This window comes from Peromyscus leucopus, chromosome 5 (genome assembly GCF_004664715.2).
Source record: "Peromyscus leucopus breed LL Stock chromosome 5, UCI_PerLeu_2.1, whole genome shotgun sequence".
Classification (NCBI taxonomy): Eukaryota; Metazoa; Chordata; class Mammalia; order Rodentia; family Cricetidae; genus Peromyscus; species Peromyscus leucopus.
Genome location: NC_051067.1, coordinates 11,226,502 through 11,249,240, shown reverse-complemented (window position 1 = coordinate 11,249,240; position 22,739 = coordinate 11,226,502). Strand labels below are relative to the sequence as shown.

The 22,739-nt window shown below is 48.6% G+C and overlaps 1 protein-coding gene across 2 annotated transcripts in view; it reads right to left on the bottom strand.

Moving 5' to 3' along the window:
* Ror2 (receptor tyrosine kinase like orphan receptor 2) overlaps positions 1-22,739 on the bottom strand; it is a 184,347-nt gene that overhangs the window by 30,844 nt on the left and 130,764 nt on the right. For both annotated transcript variants that reach the window (XR_005091556.1, XM_028863789.1), the window contains exon 2: positions 6,424-6,501. Coding sequence is in view for 1 of the 2 variants with exons in the window: in XM_028863789.1 (XP_028719622.1) it covers positions 6,424-6,501 (78 nt within the window). In the remaining variant the exon portion in view is untranslated. The remainder of the gene's footprint in view (positions 1-6,423; positions 6,502-22,739) is intronic.

Here is a 22,739-nt window from a genome sequence, read left to right as displayed (position 1 = left end):
TGACCAGAAAGGCTCTAGTTACCTGCTCAAGACCCATTCTAGATCAAGCCAGGCAAACCTCCAGGCCAGATGAGGCAGATGGCCCCCAGGCCCCACCCCTGACTCAGGACCTGCTGGCAGCTGACAGTTTCTGGGGTGGGGGATCACTCTGTGTTGAAGACGTGGCCACTGGTTGGAGTCACATGCTCTAGTGATGGCCCCACATCCATGTTCATATGGTTGGCGCTAACCAGACTTAGAGGGTTATTTTTTAAACAATGACATTATATTAGGAGGGGACGACATGGGGGAAGTTGGAGGAGAAAAGGGGGTGTATGTAATCATGTTTCACTGTATACATGTATGAAATTTTCAATAAAGAAATAATTAGGAATACAGAAGAAAACCAGTGTTCATAACCCCGAGAATCCTAAAGCTTCTCGGGTCCATCGTTGTTATGGTGACTACTGCTTTTCTTAATTTTGATGCGGGGAGGGCTTTCTTTTTCCATGGCGGAATGGCTGGCAGTGCTGTTCTGAGGAACCCTGCGATTCTTGGAAGGTGGGGGCTAGCCGAAGACACTGTGGTGGGGAGACGGCCAGAGCAATGCAACCAGCTGCCTCACATGCCAATCCCACCACCGTGCTTTCCCAGGCTGAGCCTGAGCAAAGCCTGAGCCAAAACAGAGCCTTGCTCCCTCCGGCTGTGTCTCGTCGGGTGTTTGACCACGGCAATGACCGAGTACCAAATGCAAGTGTTGGAGACGGAAAGTGAGGCTCCACACCAGGTTACGGCCAGCTGGACCGGCCCACTTCTTGTCATGACTTACAAGGAGCTGTTATGAGGAATGGCAGACACCTACCTGTCCAGTGCAAGACACTGGCTGGGCCTGAGTTTTGTCCTCACTCCCTGACAATGCTGCTGGCTGGCTGGCTGGCGGCTGCATTTCAACCGTGGACATTACTGATCTCTCGGAATCAAACACTGGTCTCTGTTAGACCTCAACATAGTGAGCTTGTCTCTTGTTTGGGGATTTGGGGCTTGATTTTTTCCTTATTTTATTCTTTGGTGGGACATCGTTCAATCCTTTGTCCTGAGGGAGCACAGCCAGGTAAGACCCTACATCTGAGATCACAGTTTCTGATCAAACATTCAGAACAGAATTGCTGGTGCCTGCTGTGTGCGGCCACAGTGACAGCACAGAAGACAGAAGTCAAACTATAAAGGGTTTCATGCCAGCCAGCACAAAGCTGAAAGAAGCAGAGATGGGACATCGAGAGTGGAGAAGATTTAATACCTGCAGCAGGCGAGGAGAGCACGGGCACCCCGCAGAAGGTAATGTCTGTCTTCCTTGGACACAGAAGGCACAGAGATTTTATCCAGGGAGCTTTGACATATTCATAGATGGGCGGGTCCATTTGTGAGCATGCTCAGTGGAGGAGGACATGACCCTCCTGAGCATGTGCAGTTTAAAACCATGGTGCTCATGCTTGGAAGATTTGTGATGGAAATAGCCGTGGACACACTCAGGTTGAACAGTAATATTGACACCAAAAACGGCAGAAGGGACATGTTAAAGGGGCACTGATACAGGAGTCTGCCACAGACGGTGCCTGCATGGCTTTGTGGCTGACAGTACCACAGTGGACATTGAGGCTTGCATTGCCACCGCCGGGGCTCACAGGGGGCTGTTTGAGGTATGAGCAGCCATTTCGACTAGACTTCACATTCAAAACCAATAGTGATCTGTGACTACAACCCTCACCGAAGCTAAAGGCCAACTGCAGTTCAAACACTACCAGAAAGTACTTAGTGAAAAAGAGCAGAGAATACTGAACGTCATAGTTTGTGTCCATCAGGCCTGGTCTCCTTGTTCCTCTGAGCGGGCCTTGCAGGGATAATCAGCCAGCTCTGAATACCAGCCTGCATGGTTTCTGTTCCATTTTGTTCCCCCATGAGAGAAGAGGGCGTGGTGTCAAGGAGTGGTCCCTAGCTCAAGACAGTGGCCTCACCCACTTCACTGGGCCAGCGTCACTGCTGAAGTGTGATGGTGAATGATTATTCTCATGCTGGAACTCTTTCTCTGCACGAGCCTCTGCGCTTGCAGGGGACAGACGGAGGGCAGGTGGTACCAACTGTCCTGCGCACTCTCCAGACTTCTTTCTGCTCTTGCGGGACATGCTGTGTTAATAAATGTTCTGTCTGGCGGGTCCAAGCTTCTGCCTGGCTACTGGATGTGAACCAGATGGAAGAGTACCAGCAGAAATGCTAAGCACTAGACTCCTTAAAATGAGGGTCACAGCTCACCCCCAAGCTTCTTTACAGCGAGACCTCTCATAGGCTGATAAAACTTCCCCTCTTTGCCCAGTTATGAAACACTTAGTCCCAAAGACTCAAGAATTTCAAGTGGGAATGCAGAGTCCAGGTTTTCCTTGGGTCTCTACAAGTCACTCTGTGAGGCATGGTGTCCCCTCTCTCTAAATTGCTGCTGCACTCACACTTGGTGACGTGGGGACATCTATTCTCTGTTACTCATCCCAGTGTTCTCTGCTCTGAAGTGTTCTTTCCACACCCCCACAAGGAAAGGCTATAGCCTGGGTCATGGAGCACATTAACCTTCTGTGGTAGTTTGAACGTATTTGGCCACCATAAGCTCATAGTAAGTGGTACTATTAGGAGGTGTGGCCGTGTTGGAGGAAGTGTGGATGACACAGGCCTTTAATCCAGACCTTGAGGCTGGAGGGCACATCTTTAATCTGGGCCACACCTTCTGGTGAGGTGTGTCATGGTGGGGGCGGGCTTTGTGCTCTTCTTCTCAAGCTTCACTCAGTGTGACAGTCAGTCAACTTCCTGTTGCCTGCAAGATGTAGAACACTGGCTATTTCTCCAGCACCATGCCTGCCTGCATGCCGCCATGCTCCCTGCCATGATGGACTGAACCTCTGAACTGTAAACGAGCCCCTACAATTAAATGTTTTTCTCTATAAGTGTTGCTGTGGTCATGGAGTCTCCTCACAGCAATAAAAACTTAACTAAGACACCTTCCTTATAAAAACAAGAGGCCAATTCGACGAATTGGTATGGATGAATAAGAGCCATGTGCCAGGCGGTGTGGGGGTCTGGTTAAGCTTCAGTAACCAAAATTCTATTTATCCTTTTCAGAGACCACACAAGGCTGAGGATACATTTCAGTGGCAGAGCACACACTACACACGCACAGGTCTCTAGTTCAGTTCTGAGCACACATAGACGTTATTAGTGTGTGTTCATCCATGTACAACAACAACAACAGAGAAAGAGAGAGAGAGAGAGAGAGAGAGAGAGAGAGAGAGAGAGAGAGAGAGAGAGAGAAGCAGGCATTCCCAGTGAAGTCAAAGTGACTCCGAAGGACAGTTTGGAGAAAGGAGTCTGGGACACTGCAGAGTCTTGGACCAGCTCTTGGGAGAAATAACTTTGTTACTTCAATCTGGAGCAGGGTTGGATTCAGCACAGAAAACAAGAACCGGGCTGAGGAGATGCTGTTCCTGTCTCACAGAATCTTCAGGCTGAGAAAAGTGCCTGGGTACAGTAAGAGAGAAAAACAGCATGGAAAAACCCTGATGCATTCAGAGCCTGCAGAGCTGTGTGCTGGGGGTGGAGGATGAGGAGCCCCACTGTCCTGAGATGAAGGCCTCTGAGGAGGGGTTCAGACTAATCACATGATTGGTTTGCCATGGTTTTCTCTGGCGCTAGTGACCAAACACAAGGTTTTGTGTGTGCCAAGCACATACTCTATCACTGAAATATACCCTCTCTATATGTTTTGTTTAAGTTTTTTTGGAAATATGCTGCTCAGGCTTGGCTCAAGTAACCTTCCTGCCTCATCCTCCAAACTATCTGAGGCCACAGCCACATAGTACTCCACCTACAAAAACCCTCTTGCGGTTACTTTCAAATTTTATGTGTATGGATGTTTTGCCCACAAGTGCCAGAAGAGGCCAGAAGAGGGCGTTAGACCCCCTGGACCTGGAGTCCCTTGTAGGAACAGCCAGTGCTCTCAACCACTGAGTCATCTCTCCAGCCACAACAACTCTTCTTTTAATAGAAATTTTATGTCATGCCTCATTCCTTGAAATGTTTAATCTTTTAATTTCCCCTACAGAATCTTCTTTTCTTCTTTTATTAGTGCTGTTAATCAAACCCAGGCCTAACAGTCTAGACACACACTTTACCACAAACCTACGTACCTAGCCTTCCCCTTCCCCTCTTGGCTTTCAGAACTACAAGCAAATGAATTCCTGGCATCATGCCTGCCCTGTCTGTGGGATTCTGGCCTGGCAGCCACAGTGACTGAGATACCGATGAATACATGGTGAGAATCTATGAATTAAAAAAGGCATCACTCCCCCAAGGCCGTCTTCTAACCTAACCCCCCAAGGGGCAACTAAGTCTAAGGATGTTTGAAAAAGGCATATGGAAACCTACTATTTTATAACATATATAAAACATACTTTTTTTTTTCATATAGAAGAGCATAATTGGACTCACCTTACATGGGGGTTTATGCTCACCCCAGAAGCCACAGGTTTTCAAACAAAAAGGCCAGTACCAGGGACATTTCCCTGTAAGCTGCTGGTCAGAAATCCTGGAGGTCCCCAAAACAATTCAAGCAACCACCATTGCTCTTGGTCGCCCACCAGAACTTGATAGTAAGTAAGACCCTATTGCTCAAGATCTCTCTCTCTCTCTCTCTCTCTCTCTCTCTCTCTCTCTCTCTCTCTGTGTGTGTGTGTGTGTGTGTGTGTGTGTGTGTGTGTGAGAGAGAGAGAGAGAGAGAGAGAGAGAGAGAGAGAGAGAGAGAGAGAGAGAACATGGAGAAATTAAGTCGGCATTGTACAGGAAGCTTCTTCCCTGCAGGCCAGCACTTTTAGTACTGAAAGGTGTTAAGCAGGTGGCTGAGGGAAAGGGAGTCAGTCTTCAACAGTCTTACCCAGCCGTGACCCCTGTAAACTGCAATAATATCCGGTACCCCAATAATATCCGGTACGGCAATAGATGCCCATGGGTGTAGTAGCGGCATGGGTGTCCTGGGCGTAGCCAACTGCTTTCTGCAAATCTGGCGCAGAAGCCATGGGTGGGGAGCTCATGGGCCTCAGGGGTGAACCTGGAATTTGCTAAGTGGACATAGTATCAAATTGCCCTCTAAATTCCTACCTCTCTACTCCCTGATTGGTGGTGGTTAACACAGAGACACGAAGCTGGTCCACGTGCAGAGAATACGTGACGTGGCCACAGATGAAGCATCTGCATCACACCTGTGAGGCCTGTGCTTGGCTGTCAACTTGACTGCATCTGAAATGAACTGAAACCCAAGCAGGTGGGTCCACCTGGAGGACTGACGGTGAACTGAGTCATTTGAAGTAGGAAGACCCATCTAAAGCTGCATCTTTTGAGGTGGGAAGAGCCACCTTTAATCTGGGCCATACTTTCTCATGGCAGCCTATATAAAGGACATGGAAAACTCTTGCTTATTATTAGAATAGTCAGACCATAATACCATAACCTGTAATATATATATATATATATATATAGTTTTGTTTCTCTGGAGAACCCTGATTAACACAACACTCCTCTAGCTGAAGTCATGAGCAGCTGCGGTTGCCCGACAAGATAAAGCTGGTCAACATTCTAGCATGGAGTGGGAAGCGGTTCATGAGCCTCTGTTCCTGAGGAGCTATGAGACAGTTGCTGGCTTCTGGGAGAGGAGAGTCAGTCGTCTTAAGGATGTGGCTCCTATTTGGTCAACCATGCTCCAGTGGTTGGCCCATGTCCAGAAGCATATGGACAGCACAAATTGGAGTGATGGATTATTTAAGAAAGAAAAAGCTATTGCTTCTTCAAGAAAGTAGACCATGTTGGTCTCCCTTGTTCTGTCAATGAGACGCACCCATAATGCCTATGAGGTACGACAGGAGAGCACGCTGCCTACAGCAAACTTCCAGGAAGGACAAGCGTCACCACAAGGGAAGACAAAATCCCCTTTCAGATGGCAGTACGGAAAAGTGTCACCCTCTGAGAGACCATGATATGGCTATTTCATTGAGAAAAACAAAGGTGGAGGAGAGATGGTCGTCTGCAAGTACTTAGCAAATGGCCGAGGTGGGAAGCTGGCCTTGAAGTCTCGGCTCAGAACCTCCGAGCTCCCGAAGGCTCCTTCCTCCTCGGTCAACTGCATTTCCCACAGCTTCATCTGCTGGCTGCTGGCTTCCAACCAGCCTCACCATCCCCAATAAATAAATAAATCCGACTTCAGGTCGGGATCTCATCTGCCCAGCAATGGAGCAGCCCCAGACCAGGGGACCCTATCATCTGTTTAATCAGGCAGGTCCAGGCCCTAGTGACAAGGGCAGAGCAACCATCCCATAATATTCTGTAACCACAAGGGCAGCTGCCCTTCTGTCTTACCTTTCAGAGTGGGAAGTGGGCTGTCCAGTCCATCAAGTTGTCCCAAGGTGTCAATCGCATCTGAATCCTCCACCTCACCTGGGAGAAGAGCACACACACACATGAAACATGGCTTTCCACCAGGGCAAACACTGTGAGCGCAGGTCTGCCCAGCATCAGCAAAGGCAGGGGAAGAAGATGCCATGGCAATCGCTTTTGGTTCTCATAGAATCAGACTCTCCACCGTTATAAAAGTGGTTTTGAGTTTAACCCCAAGAACAGCCACAGAACAATAGGACTTGGAGGGAAGCCCTCTACATCACCAGGGAGAAGAGGAAATGAGTGAACAAAGAAAGGCAGGGACCGGTTATCGAAACGAAGGGTTCTGAGCTAATTTGCATGGAGAGTCCAGGTAATTAAGAGAAAAATCCAGAGGCTTCCCTTCTTTTCATCATCCTGGGCCTCAAACCCACTATGTAGCCAAAGAGAGCCTTGAACTCTTGATTCTCCTGCCTCTACCTTCCAGGTGCTAGGTTAACAGGTGTCTGTCACCACACCAGGCTCTGAGCATTAAAACTTTCTTAAGCGACCCCTCCCTTCCACATCCCCAGACCTGGTGTGATGGTCTTAATGCTGTAAATGACAGAAATGTGTTCTTCTTTATAAGGGCAGTAGAGTGTCACCTCTGAGAGGGCAACCATCTACCCTAGAAAGCACAGAACATGCTTGTGGGAACCGCCACCCAATGCGCCTGAACACTAAGGACAAGTGTAGATTCGGTTTGTCTGGATTGAACCCTTATCTCCACACACAAACAGGAAGGGGCTCAGTGCTACTCAGTCAGGGGGAGGGGCAGATGCACTACCGAACCAAGAAGCTCTCACATAGCCCCCCAATTCCCAACTGCGCCCCCCAACCCATCATGCTTACTTCCAGCCTTTACCCAGGATCTGGGACTCAACAGGGTCCTGATGGCTGAGGGTAAGAAATGGTGAGGTTTGGGGTGACTTGCACTTTCTATTCAGTCCTGAATTTAAAGCATGAAAGAGTACAACAGATCAGCTAACACACCCGACTAAAAGCGGGTGTGTGTGTGTGACATCATGACGTTGTAGGTGACCTTTGAGAACACTGTTGTAAGTCGGACAGGACAGGCATAAAAGGAGGAATCCAGTGTGATTACACTCATCTGAGGTCCCCAGGGTTGCTAGTTATGGAAGCAAGGGAGAATGGTGGATGCCAGGTACTGGAGTTACAGAAATGGGGATCCAGTATTTAGTAGAGACACAATTTCAGTCTAGGAAGAAGAAAATCGTCCTGGAGAGATGGTGGTGTCTGCATGACGCTGAATGTAGCCAACACTATCGTAGCACAGTAAGAATGGTAAAACTGGTCCCTTTTGCTACATGTATACTGACTGCAATTCAAGATCGTCTCTCTGCAATGCTCTGAATGAGAAACGTCCCCACGGGCTCAATAGCTGACCCCCTGGTCTCCAGCAAGTGTGCTTCATAGGAAAGTTGTGGAAACTTTAGGGGGGCAGCCTTGCTGAAGGAAACAGTCTATAGGCCTGTTCCGTCCTCAGTTTGCTTTACATCCTTCCTGCTTGTGGTTAAGGATGTGAGTGCTTGGCTTCCTGCTCTGACCACCTGTGGCCACGCCTCCCCTACCCCACCTCCTTGCCATTATGGACTCCCCTTCTGAACCGTGAGCCAAAATCAACTCTTTCTTCTGTAAGGTGCATCTGGTCATGGTATTTGATCACAGCAACAAAAAGTAATTATCACAATGTCAAAGCTTGTAGTTTGGTGTTGGGTGATTTCTGGTCTGTATGGGAACCAAGAACTATGTAAACAGCTTCACTTCCAAGACCTTGTAGGAGGAAGCTTTGCCTGATGGAATAAAGGTCCGGCTATGACTGAGGCAGAGCTGGGGGACCAGGTTCTTCAGCTTGTCACACTAAGGAAAAGGTAGCTCACTTATGCTTGAGGCACAAGTCTCTAAGTGGGTTCTTTCATCTCGCTGTTGAGAAGATGGCCTCCACATCACAGGGCTTACAAAAACCATGTCAAACTGTGGTGCCCTTGGCTTCTGTCTCCTTCCCACAAACATGGCAGACGTGTCACTTTCTAATTGTCTTCCCTTCACCCCTGGTTAAACTCACACATAAACCATTTTTCATAAAGTATTTTCAGCCCAGTCTTGGGAACTAATATCTTTATTCTTTAAACCTCCCCCCAAAACCCTACACATGCGTGGGGGCAATCAGGTGTATCTCCCTGGATCAACAGCAGGTGCTGAGGGAGGGAGGAAGGACCAGTAGTGTTACTATTAAAACCAAGATGGGGTGCCTGGGGAGATGGACCCTTAAGCACTTTATCAGTTGAGCTCAATTCAATCCCCAGAATCCACACTTACTGTTAAAAAAAAAAATCCATTCTCAGAAGCCCATGTCCCATTTCTACTATACCTATGTAACAAGTAATTTATCTATTTATTTATTTAAAAAAAAAAAGGCTTGGTAGAGCACTTGTAGTCCCCAAGCTGGAGTGACGGGGACAGGCAGGTCCCTGGGGCTTGCTAGCCGGCCAGTTTTGCTTACTTAGGGAGTTCCAGGCGAGTGAGAGACCCTGTCGTAAACATCAAGGTGGAGAGCACCTGAGGAAGGGGTGGTGGCCAAGGTTCGTTCACGGGCTTCCACATGCGTGCACCCACAAACATGCATGCATTAGTACAGACATAGTTTTTTAAAAAGGCGAAAGTGGAAACTACATTAAGGCTGTAGGTCTGCCCAAGGACTGCACTTGAGCTTGAAGTTTCTGACTGGCACACTCTGCAAGCTGTCACTCAGCACTGTGTAAGTGTCAAGAGACTGCATGAAATCAAACACACTGGCACTGTGTACACACACAATGAAAGAGGCATAAAAGTCATTAACTTCTTAGAAATCCACAAATGGTGGGAAACAGTCAAATAAATCTCCACCCTGACGCAAAAGTAAGGACTAGAGCCCAGTTCCACGGTCGGGGTGGGGAGTCCCAGCTTCTACTTGGTCAGCTTTGGATGGGGAAACGGAGGTGTGCTCCTGCGTGGATGCTACCTGCAGAGTGGTGGCATGTGAGTGCCAAGTCCCAGCTGGCATGCAAGGCTGGCATCTCTGGGACTGTTTTGCCCTTAGCTTGTGCACCGAGGTTTTGACTCTTGTCCCTTTCGACCTCGTGTGCTATGCCAATAAGGACATTTGAACAAATAAATGTATCACTCACATAATTAGAAAACCAGGTGCTGGGCCTGGCATGCTGAATATGGACATCCCCCTCCCCCAACACACAAAGCTCTGGGACTCAGATGTGAGAGGGTCCCGGGGTTCTGTGTCCTCTGCAGCTGCAAGTAGCCAGTATTTCAGGGCATCCAGACCCTAGGATCCTCACAGCATCATCCATTTCAGCAAACTGGACTCTTCTATTGTTTTCTAATGGAAAAAAAGGGAAAGCCTTCATGTTTTGAAAATTAAAATCCACATAAAATTCAGGCCTGGAGAAATGTCCGCACTCAAGGCATTGCGGCCTCCTAAACTTGATAAGCAAACTGAGATAGGGAAAGAGGTAAACTGGAAGATGGGAAGAAGTGTGATCAGGGCCCAAGAAGGCCTTTCCTGGCCTCAAAAGGGGGCTGAGTATGATATGAAGGAAACACCAAATGAACACATAAGAACAGCACCCATACTCTACCCCATGCCCAAACTAGTACTGAGCTAGCTGGTATTGTTGCTAGTTTAAATAGCTTTAAAATGTTTCTAGAGTCAATGCCCATCAAGTGATTCTCTTCGACTAAGACATGTCATACACAATAAAAGGTGGCTCACCTGATGCCTCAGAATGCCCACATACAAAAGGTATGGCAGGTGGGTATGACAGACACTCCAGATGGCTCCAGGATGCCAAGTGTGAGCTGACAAGGTGTCAGAGTCCAGAGCTGGACAGGTGGCTAGATTTCCTAACAGCAGGATGGGGTTGCCCAGCAGCTGGAACTTGGAGAACACAGGTCACCTATGCCTCTTCCCCCCACCCCCTCTGCCCCGTGACCACTTAACAGGCTCTGCTCATGGCTTAATAGCTTTCTGTCAACTGGGCACAATGACCCGTATTAGTCACTATTGCTGGCCCAATTTAGCTGGTGGTTGGTCAGAGTCCTTGTGCCCAGTAAGTGTTCCCAGGTGCCCATCCTGAGTACAACAATCTCCCTTTGTTTTCAGTTTTGAGCTCTGCAGTTTGAGTCACCTATAACCAACAGGGCACAAAAATATTACACAAACATTCCACACATAAGTCTGTCATACGTCTGAAATTGGGTGCAGCTGTGACCAGTGTGATGCCATCTTGACCTATCACAAAGAAATCATCCCTGTGTCCCCACAGTGCGACCTCCCTGCCGTCAGTAAGCTATGAAGGAGTTACCATTCTGTCTGCCTTTGTAACACTCTACATCACAGTGCCTTCCTTGTTCCCATCACTGTATCTTACCATGTAGACATACCATCTCTTATCAACACCAGAAGGGTGGCTACAAATGAGATAACATGTGAGAAGAGAGACCCTTCACACAGTTCTGCTCTACTATAGTAATCATTATAGCTGCCCATCTTATTTTCAGTTGCTGGTATTAATCTCTCACTGTACCTAGCTTATAAACTGAATGTTTTTACAAGTGTATGTGCATGGGGACAAACGTGTTCTACAAAAGAGCCTGGTACCATCCGAAGTTTCAGGCATCCCTTGGGGTCTTGGAAGGTATCCTCCAAGGATAAGGGAGATGTGTGTAGGAGAAACTGGTTGGTTTTTACATCAAAAGCCATGTGGGTTTGTGCTGTGCAAAGACTCTGTCCCCAGCCAACTGGCAAGGTTGTGAAGCATGGCCTGTGCCTGTTACTTGAGTGGACATAACTGGTAGGGTGATGTATTGGTTAGGTCACTTACTGTTAGAACAAAAATACCAACTTAAAGCAACTTTAAAAAAAAAAGGGGTTTTAGTTCTGTTTGGAAGTGCAGTCCACCATGGAGGAAGAAGGAATAATGGCAGAATCCTGGTCCAGCTGGCCACATGGCATCAGTTTTGAAGACAGTGCTCATCTTTTTACTCAGTACAGAAACACAGGTCATGGGATGGTGTCACCCACATGCAGAATGTGTCTTCACACCTCAGTTAATCGAGTCTGAAAACTCTCACACATTAGAACTGGAGATATGCTCAGGAGATAAGAGCTCTTGTTCCTTTTACAGAAAACCCAGGTTCAATTCCCAATGCCCACATGGTGGCTCATAACTTCCCGTAATCTAGTTCCAGGGGAATCCACACTCTTCTGATCTCAGACATCAGGCACACATGTGGCACATATACAGAACACCCTCTTCTGGCTTCTGAGGGTACCTGCACTCATGTCACATACCCGCACACAAGAACACACATACATATACACACAACTTAGGACCTTTTCTTTTCTTTTTTTCTTTTTTTTCAAGAGTAATGTATCAGCCAGACATTATGACTCTGACATTCCAGCACTTTGGAGGCTAAGGCAAGGCTGCTGGGAGGTCTAGCCCAGACCAGGCTGCATAATGAGACCCCATCTCAAAAGAAGCCCTAAACCCAACCAAACAAATAGAACAACATATCCATATTGTATTGTGTGGCAAATGCACCACGCTAATATAAATGAATAGGGGACTGAGAGGGTCAGGTGAGCAGGATATGGGTGTTACACATTCCCTCATTGTTCCAACCTCGCAGGGCACAAAGAGCTGTCTAAAGCATCCTGGCTCCCAACATCTTACACGCTCCATGGTAGCATCCCTGGAAGATGATCCAAGCATGAACCTAGTAAGCAGAACATGACCCAGACGTGTGGGTTTCATGTGTTACTGGCTGATTCACGGGGCATTCCAACAAAAACGTTGATAGAAAATACTCAGGGGACTGCTGAGGGTTTTAGTTGAACCCCACCCTACCTGCCACTGGCTAGGTGGCAGCAGTTTGGGGGCAGCAACCTGTGGCATATTCTAGGAAACACATTAGCAATGGGTGTCCTTTGTATTCAGGGCTGGATAAATCACTGTCTCTGTGACAACCAAGGGAGAGGGCTCTGTGTCACCACGGAGGCTGCCTGTAGCAGGGAGTGCCACACGGGGTGTGCAGTAGCTGGAAGCCTGCTCAAATGTGTGTGCATTCTGAATAAATGAACACTGCCTCCTAGTCAAGCAGCGCTCCTTTGCAAGCCTTCCTTCAACGTGGCCTCTCGTGTGGCACTTTGATTGACAGCATCAATGAGAGATTCTCAGGCTCCTTTTTTCAGAGCATCTAGCTCTCATTAAGGGCAGAGACAGAATGAGGCAAGAATCTGCTAATGAGGTTCAGCCTATCCCCTTGGACTTGAATCCATGGTGCTAGTCCAGTTCTGATTGGTGCTTCTTTTCAGCACATTTTGCTGTCAGACTTTTCATCTATGACTCTCTTTACCTGGTGATCTGAGTCAGGGTGCTCACTGTGACGTGATTAGCAGACCGCACACACTTCAAAGCTGCCTCCTCTTAATTAGTGAAGGGGTTTGTTCTCCAAGGCTTGATGCTCTTGGATCTGATGCCCATGAAAAGGTAATTTCTAAGATGTGAGAAAGGAGACGGTACAGAGACCAGAGTGCCGCATTCCAGCAAGCCTCTTGGAGAGCCTTGGATAGGTCTTATGAAGAGCTAGGCTGTGTGGAAATGCAGACAGTGTAGCCACCTGCCAGCCTGTACAGAAACACTAGTCACATGTGGCAAAATGACGCTATCTCAACAACGGCAAAAATCAAGAATCCCAGAATATGTACAGTGCTGGAAATGTAAGGGTTAAGAGGAAAGAAATTACCACCTAGAATGAGCAAGGTCCAAAGTCTCGAGACGGTGGGTGGCGAGGGACTGTGTTTCCAGGAACACTTATTAAGTGTGACACCGTGAGTTTTCACTGCCAGCTGGAAGCCCACACAGCACTGGCGGTGGGCTGTCAGTATCTACTCGGTAATGGTCTTAACGGTTTGTAATGTTTTATTTTCATTATGTCTAACTTTAAGTTGGGTAAATATTAGCCTCTGCTTCTATATTCCTTAAAGGGTTGCTTACCTCTGCTTTAGAAATATGATACGAAATTCAGCAACCTGAAGATAGAATAACCAGTGTCTCTCGCTGGCCCGACCTTGGCTTTGATCCCACTTCTACAGCAAACATACCAAAATCTCAACAAGTCCACACACCAGCTCAAATCCCTTGAATATTGCTTTCATAATGCTTTTTCTACCTTCTGCCTCTCACAGCTCTGAGCCCCCCAACAAAAGCCTACTGTCAGGGGTCCAGCGAATATTTGGCTGAAGGAGAGAGGCCCTGAGAGCTGCTGAATTGGGGCCTTTCATGAACTTTCTCTTTTTCTGACACGATGGTTTCTGGCATTTAGAGGCAGGGGGATTGGCTAGGCATGCCCTACCATATACTTAAGGAAGGTGTGTGTGACTCCACCCTTCACAGGGACATGGGCTCTGGGGCCTGCTTTCTGTACGGTGGCTTTCCACACCAGAATGAACAGGAGAAGAGCAAACAGGAATGCCAGCAGACTATTCTGAGCGCCCTGTTTTCTCAGAAAAGTCTTTTGAAAATGAGTCACTGCCATCAACTTCCCACTTTGAATCTCAGGGAAATTGTAATTAAAGATGGAGAAAGACATTAAAAAAAACAAACAAAAGCCTGAAAATCAAGTAACTAAACTGTCTTGTCCCATGGAAAGAACATTCCTTCATTTGCTTAATGGAGTCCTTTAAGGCCCAGATGACAGGCAAACTCCAGCGAGGGCCGGTTGAGGGCATCAGGCTTGACAGGGCTTCAGCACATATAGGCTTTGACCTGATTCTAGAAACACTCAAGGGGTGAACATTGACATCATCAAAGGCAGCAGTTTCAACTTTACAAATTATTACTACTACTACTGTGACAAGGTTTCACTATATAGCCTGGGCTGGCCTGGAACTTGGTATGTAGACCAGTAGACTAGGCTGGCCTCCAACCTACCTATGCCTCCCAAGTGCTAGGATTAAAGACATGTTCTACCACATTCAGCAGCAATGACTTTTTAAAAGTAGTTCCTGTAGGGGTTGGAGAGATGATTTAGCAGTTAAGAAGAGCATGTGTTCCTCTTGTGGAGAACCCAAGCATGGTTCTCAGCACCCACATGGGTGGCTTACAACTGCCTGTACCTCCAGCTCCATGGGATGCAGTGCCCTCTCCTGGCCTCTCTGGGCACCTGCACTCACATGCACAGACACACAAATACATAATTAAAGATAAACTGATTGTTCTGAGAGTGGCTTCTGTATTACTCTCCCAAGAAGCCATAACCAAAGCCAAGCCCTGTCAACTCTTCTGCTTTTTGTTTGTTTCTAAGGCAAAATGTCACTAAGCAACAACTCAGGCTAGCTTGGAACTCCCAACCATCCTGTTTCTGCCTCCCAGATGCTGGGATTCCAGGTGTGTACCCCATTCCTAGCAATTGCTAATGGCTTAAACCACAGAGACTGGTTTTCTCGAAGCTCTGCAGGCCCCTATTCCAAGGTCAAGGTGTGGGTTGGTTTGTTTTCTCTGAGGCTCTGGGAAGCCTGCCCCAGGCCACTCTCCTTGGCTTACAGGTCTATCTTTTGACTCATCAATCATCTTTCCTCTACCTAAGTCCCTCTTGAGGGGGAGGGGCGGCTCTAAGGTCCTCTTTAGCTTGGTCACATATGCAGAGACCCTATCTGCAAATCTAAGATCAAGTTCAGAGACCCAGAAGTGAGGATCCACCAACACAGATATTCCGTGCTAATACAGTTCAGACTGTAATGCATTGTTATTTATCCCCACTACATTACTGGAGCTGAGTTCTTGGACTCAGAAATGGCAGGACCAAGACAAGACCGGAAAGGCTTTACTAGGACAGTCCACTCAAGCTCCATCTCTATGAAGCTCTGACCAAGAAAAGCAAGGCAGGAAGGCAACTCCCTGAACAGGGGACGAAGGGTACCTTATATGGGAAGAATTCCCACTCCCTCTTATCTCAAGCAAACGAGGCATTCAGCCTTGCAGAGGTCAGGTCCTGACTGCTTCAGTCTGAACTCCGTGGTGGCAGGGGCAGGGGCAGGGCCAGGGCAGCGCCTGCTCAGCTCAAGATTCGCAGGGTCTGGCAGAGCCTCTGGCGCTGGCCCCAACTTGACCCTGACTGGCATCCACGTGCGAAGGGCCGCTGACGTTCTAATTCCGGCTTGCATACGAGCCGAGCCGTCAGTTCCCACTTAGGTCCTTGTTTGGAGTTGCCTTGGGGAAGAGAAACAGGTGTGATTCCTGTGCAGCTCCCTTTCAGCACCTTATCATTTTATTTCCCTTTGGGGTGGTCCCAACTGTCTCAGAGGAGGTCTTTATAATACTAATGTTGGCTTCGAGCGACTTAGATGACGGGCAGGCTTGGGCGGACAGAGAAGCCTCCGTATCCCAGGAGGCAGGGCAGTCCTTGCAACTGATTGTCTCGATGGCCACCAGCACCTGCTGGGGACAGAAACACCTTCACCCTATCTTTGGATGCCAGCTTCTTACAGAAGTAGGTCACTGCCAGAAAGTCGAGCCCCCACCAGCCAGCAGTTGGGGCAGGTGTGACCCCAAGCTCCTCCGTTGGCACTCCCAGCAGGAGTTGGGCATCGCCACCTGCCCCAGTTTTGTGCCCAAGTGAATTCCTCATTCCTCTCTCCCTGCCTGACATTCCTTTTCCTCCTAATATTTATATGACTGGCATTCCACTCTGCAGAGCAGCATGCCAGGTCCATGGGCACTGTGTGGGGCCCAGTCTGGCATGGCCACCCTGGCCATGTTTGGTAACAGCCTGTTGGACATTTGAGCAGGCTCTGCTTCTCCATTTATGCACGAGGTCTCCACAGGCTCCTGCACCGACCTGCCTCAGTCTCCCTCCCTGTTCTCTTCCCCAGTCCCCCACACAGCCTTGACCCTCGGATGACTCACTCTAAGTGACATTAAGATACTGCAATCCCCAAAGTTAACTTCACAGGCTGAACTGCTCCCCCCAAAAGGCAGGCGACCACCATAGCCTGCTCCCTCCTCCACGTGCATGTCTGAGAGAGAAGTCACACTTGGCATGTCCACACACGAATCTGGCCTCCTCTCCAAGCCTGTTCCCAAGCAGCTCTTTGGCTTTCTAGACCTGAACTCTGCTCTACTCCCAGCTAAAGGCCCAGACACTGAAGTTATCTCTGACTCCTTTTCCCTCAAATACAGCACCCAATGTGCTTTGCTCCATCTCCCGAATGCTTCCAGAGCCCATCCCTTTACCTGGATAACGCCAGGTTCCAGCTACTCTCCTTTCTGCAGGATTTCACAAAAACTGCCTCCAGCAAGGCCTCTGGACCAAATCTCTCAAGAGGTCTCCAGAGGGTGTCCCCTGGAGAATCTTGCCTGGGTAGAATCCCGAGGAAGTGCTCCTTCTTTGTGAGATGCTGCGGTGGCTGGTAATTAGGTGAGAGTGCACACTGTGCTAACACCCCACAATATACAGGAACCCTTAAATATATAAACAACTATGTACAATGTATAACAAATTTTAAAAAGGCTACAATACCACTTCCTAGAGCAAGGCCTTCTCTGATCCTATTCAAAATAACCAACATTCCGGTTCCCATGTACACATCCTAACAACTCTAGAGGCCTCCCTGGTTCATTCCATTCCTTGATACTTTCTTTTTTTCTGAGACAGGACATTTGTCAGGGTAGCCTGGACATCACTAAGTAGCCAAGGGTGATGACCTTGAACTTGTGATCTCCCTTCACCTCCCCAGTGCCGGAATTACAGGTGTGAACCACCACACCCACTTTATGTGGTGCTAGGGCTAGGTAAGCATTTTACTGACTGAGCTACAGTCCCGGCCCTTCCTTGACACTTTGAAGCGGCTGTTTATCTGCTTAGCTCCCGTCTCCCCTTTGAAGCAGTAAGAGTGTCTGTGTGTTTGCTCACTGGTAACGGCCTGTTGGACACTTGGGCAGTCACTGCCTCTCCATTTATGCACGAGGTCTCCACAGGCTCCCGCACCGAGCTGCCTCGGTCTCTGAGTCCCTCACACAGACTTGACCCTGGGATGACTCACTCTAAGTGACATTAAGATACTACAATCTCACTGTGGTGCTCCTTCAGTGAATGACTGGACTCAATGTCCCCAGCATCTTCTCATCTATATGAGAGTTAAAGCCAGAGCCCTGTACACGTACACACACACACACACACACACACACACACACACACACACACACACACAGAGAGAGAGAGAGAGAGAGAGAGAGAGAGAGAGAGAGAGACAGAGACAGAGACAGAGACAGAGACAGAGATAGAGACACAGAGACAGAGACAGAGGCACAGACAGACAGACAGACAGAGACAGAGAGACCAATTACCTCTGCCCTGGCCCTGGCTGCACACTCATCAGTCTCTCAGCGGCCGCATGCCTCCTCCCCTTGGGCTCTACAGTCACTCTTCCTTCGGCCTAAGACGAGACTTCAGATACCCAGGAGGACACCAGGCATCCAAAGTCTCCTCCTTCCTCCTCACGATCTTAGCTCATTCTGGCCACTTTGTTTCATATGATTTGGCCCATTCACAGCTTTACTGACATTGTGTGCAGGGTGTGTGTGTGTGTGTGTGTGTGTGTGTGTGTGTGTGTGTGTGTGTACAAGTGTGCACAGCACATGCACCTGTTTACCTCTGTCTTGTATCAGATAAAGCTAAACTTCAGAGGGCAGTGTATGATCTGGGAACTGCCAGTTAACCCCAGTCACCGGGGCAACAGCTAGCTGACAGATAAGCTTGCCCTAGTGATGATGGGTCCCATGATAGCAACTTTACAAGTCTCTGAGCTGGGGCCAGAGAGTTGCTTTAGCAGATAAAAGCACTGTGTGAAAGAAAGCCTGAGACCTGAGTTCCAGCCCCAGACCCCACGTGAAGGCCGCACGTGGTGGCCCCCACTTGACCTGGTGGTTTGCACCTGTGATCCCAGCACTCCTACTGCAAGATGGGAGGCGGAGACAGAATCTCCAGCACACTCAGGAGCCAGACAGCCCGGAGTGTGCAGTGACGTTCAGCGGCGGAGGCAACATGAGAGACCCTGCCTCAACCACGAGGAAGACAAGAAACTCCCAGGCATTCCCGGACCTCCACACTTACTGCCTGGCACACATCTGCCCTCAATACATGTATGAGGTAGATGGATAAAGAGGTAGGTTAAAAAAAGTAAAGCCATGGGTACCAGTGAGATGGCTCAGCAGGTCAAGGTACCTGTCACCAAGCCTGACAGCCGAAGCTTGATTCCCAGAAACCGCATGGTGGAGGTGTTCTTACACAGGAATAACAGCGTAATAGTATTCATCCAGTTTTATTCATGTTCTCTAGCAATTCAGGGATAAAAAGAGAGGAAAATTCTCAAATATAACAGGAAGCAACAGAGAACAAACTTTATTAAAAGTGGAGAATCAGGCATGAGTGTGAGTGTGGGCACACACACAAAGACAGATAGATAGACAGAGACAAAGAAACATAGAAAAAGATGCCCCACAGAGTGGGAAGGGGATCCAGAAACCAAAATCTGAATTCCCCAGGAGGGTCTGGGACTTTTGAGTGTTTTGGTAACAGGGCAGGCCCCTTCCCCTAATTTTGGATCAGTCAACTTGAATGAAGAAAGGGGAGTAGACAGCAGGCCGCAGCCTCAGGTAAACATGCTCACGGCCAACCTTGAATATGTCTGACCAATCTGGACTCCTTGGCCGAAAGAAGCCTCTGCTGGGGAGAGAAAAGTTCACCAGGTCGTTGTCTCTGGTCAGGAAGGTGAAGAAGTTGCAAATTGGACATCCTTTTTATTTATCACCAGCCCTTCACCCATGTGCATGCCTGCCAGGGGTCTGTCTGTCTAGCTCCTGGTCCCTCAGAAGGAGACGGACAGAACCAACTACCCTACGCTGTCCACTGACTTCAACAGCCATGGCGCTCTCTCATCCTCACCTACACACTAAGTAAGTAAGTAGCCTTTCGGGTTTGTTTTTTTTGGGGGGGTTGGTCGTTTGTTTTAATGAAACCACTACCGCCACCAACAAAACGCTTCTGAGGCTCTACGCGGAATCTGAAGTCAGCATTCGCGTGTACACCAAGTGTGGTGTAGGACTACAAGCTGTGTCCCTCCTCTTCCCATCATGCATCCCTCAGGCCTCGCGTCTACAGAAGGCGTTGACTTGTGCACTGCCCTCTGGTCTGTGGTTCCCCCACTCCTCGGCGGTCCTGCCTGCCAAGGCACCAAGGCCTCTCTGAAGAGTATGCACCCGGACCTCCCACCACATACAACTGCAAATGAGTAACAAGAAGCGTTGCCACTTCAAACTCGGCCAGATCCCCCTCATCCACGGGACACACTGGCTGCAGACGCGCCAAGCACGCCCCGCACCTCTGAGGCAGACGCCACATGCCAGTGGCAGCATGCTGCAGATGGCTTCCAGCACAGAGGGAGGACGGGAGGACTTTACACCCCCCCCCCTTCAACAACAAAAGCACATAGAAAACCACGAAACTCAACCATTTTATACCCCAGGGCCACAGAAGTAGAGAACCCCAATCCAAAAGAACCCTCTGCGTTTCAGTAGGCTGACAGGCATGTGTGGCCTGACACAGGCGGTTACCACCAGCCCTTCTCCCCAGCCTCACAAACAGCCCTGAAACCCAAGGCTCATCTGCAACACCCCACGGCACCCCTCATTTCATGTTTGGACTTTTAACATTCTGGGCTCTCCCTAGATCTGACCAGCTGGGGTACTTGGGGTTAGCTTGAAGAATGGGCGATATCAGCCAATAAAACAACTTCAGGGTTAACCTCAGGGCCCGATGCTATGGCTCCAAATGCAGGAGAGATGAGTGTGGTCCAGAATTTAAAGGGAAATCTTAAGAGTTTGGTGAAGGACACTGGCCCATTCGAACATGTGGGTCTGGCAGGCCCTGCCCTTCTCCCCATCCCCTCTGCCTTGCTAAAAACCGTTAGGTCACATTCCTAATGCCAGCCACCAAGTCTCTTCCCTTATTTGGCCACTCCTTCCTCCTGAGGCTGACTACTAAGGTCCAGCTATCTAAGAAGTCCATCAACCAAAAGTCCCCTTTGGTTCAACTAATTAACATGCACAATTAAAATTAAACACCTCACCCTAATATGGGGTTTCTCCTAGTACCTCTATAAACTGCCATTTTCCTATGTGCCACATCTGCCTCCTCTCTATCCAGAGGCAGTCCTTTGTCCCCCGGGACAAATACCTCTGCGCCATATCTCTTGTTCTCTTCCCCTTCTCCCCCATCCTCTATCTCCTGCTTTTGTCTCTTATCCCTGGCCTCTGTCCCTCTGGGGTACATAAATCTCCTTTGTGCTGAGAACTTGGTCTTGGGGTGTCTTGAGCTGATTTCAAGTTTCCAGGGATGTGAAGAACATAAAAAACTCCAACATTTGTGGGACAGGAGAGACGGGTATCAAGCTAAGACCATTTGTGTATACAGCAGAGACCTAGGAGAGAAAGCCGCCACCCACTGGGATCAGACGACCGTCAGCCTGTGCTGCACCATCAGGAATGGAGATGTGAGGCTGTCCTGTAACCTGCAGGTCTCATGCAGATCCTCTGAGACTCGAGGCCTGTGAAGAAATCTGACCAACAACCAGCTAACCAGACAGTGACACAGATTAAGATATGGCCCCGAGGAATCAGGGCCTAAAAATAAAAAGAACTTGCAATGTATCCAGCAAGCAGTTCGGTGGTCATGCATTAGTCAGTACAGAAACCGCAAGACGAGGGAAGGAAGGATGTTTATCACAGACCGAGAGACCGGCTCCCGGGCTGTTCCAGGGTAGCAAAAAGAAGACCTCAGAGTATCGAGGTTTAGGAAAAATTCTGATCTGAGGGCTAGACCTTTTCTATCTGAGGGGAAAATAAAGAAACACAGATGCTTTCTGAGGGTAACTTTCTCTTCATCTTGAAAAATCTCTCTTCACACTTCGTAATTAGCTCTTCATTTCTTCTCATTCTCTGCTCAGCAGCTGCTCTAATTCACCTTCCCTGCCTCCACATCTCTCTCTACAACTTCCCTCTTCTCTCTCTCTCTCTCTCTCTCTCTCTCTCTCTCTCTCTCTCTCTCCCTCCCTCCCTCCCTCCCTCCACCTCTGCTGCCCTGCTCTCCTCTGCTGCTCCTCCTCAGCTCTTCTCTCTACATCCTCCTGCTCTGTCCCACAGCCAATGTCTGGACAATAATAAGTTACATTTTCAGGGTCCTACCCATTCTCAAAACACAGGGTAAGTCATGTAGTTTCTCTTAGGCTAGCAATGTCACAGTGACCCATGCACGTAGCTCTAAGTTGGTGAGGGGTCCCAGACAGTAAACAATTGGCTGGACCTTGAGTGGTCAGGGTACGTGCAGAAAGGGAACTACTGCAAGGACTGTGTCTTGATGTAAACAGCCTGGCCTTGATTTAGCAACAGACAACACCTGGCAATTAGTCTTTGTGTATTCTTTGTAGGGGCAGCTAGTCTGTTTTGGACTAGGTCTAAGGTCTTTGCAAAATGTGTTAAATGCTGTCTTTGAGACTGAGAATCCTATCTCAGTCTGAGTAATGTGAAAAATCCCAGTATTATTTCTATACATCAAAATTATATAGCTTAAACAGAAATCATCTTCCTGAACATCCACAGCTATATGTGTGCCCAAAGATGTAAAAAGATACCACCAAAGGGCTGTGGAAAGCACCCCACAGCTGTTCTTATTAAGGAGGCATAGCAGTGACCCCTGAGAAAATTACAGACAGAAAACAACTGGTTTCCACAGCCAGTGACCCCACGGCTTTACCTGATGGGGCTCCCATCAGGGAGTTACACATCTGGTGGGTCGACTTGTCCAACACTAGTTGTCACCTGCTGTATACTCCCATGGCCCTCAGCAGATGTCAAAAATGAAATGTGGCAAGAAAAGCAGGCCTCACAAAGTCAGAAAACAAGCAAAAGCGAAAGAAGGACCAACAGCAAACTCGGAAGGACGAGAGGACTGCCTACCAAACTACTGCAAAGTGACATCCTCAGGACAAGGTCAGGTAAACACAGTGTACTAGGATGGGTGGAGGGAGGGAGGGAGGGAGGGAGGGAGGGAGGAATGGAGTAGAGGGAGGGAGGAAAGGAGGGGAGGGAGGGAGGGGGAAAAGAGACAAGAGGGGAAGGAAGAAG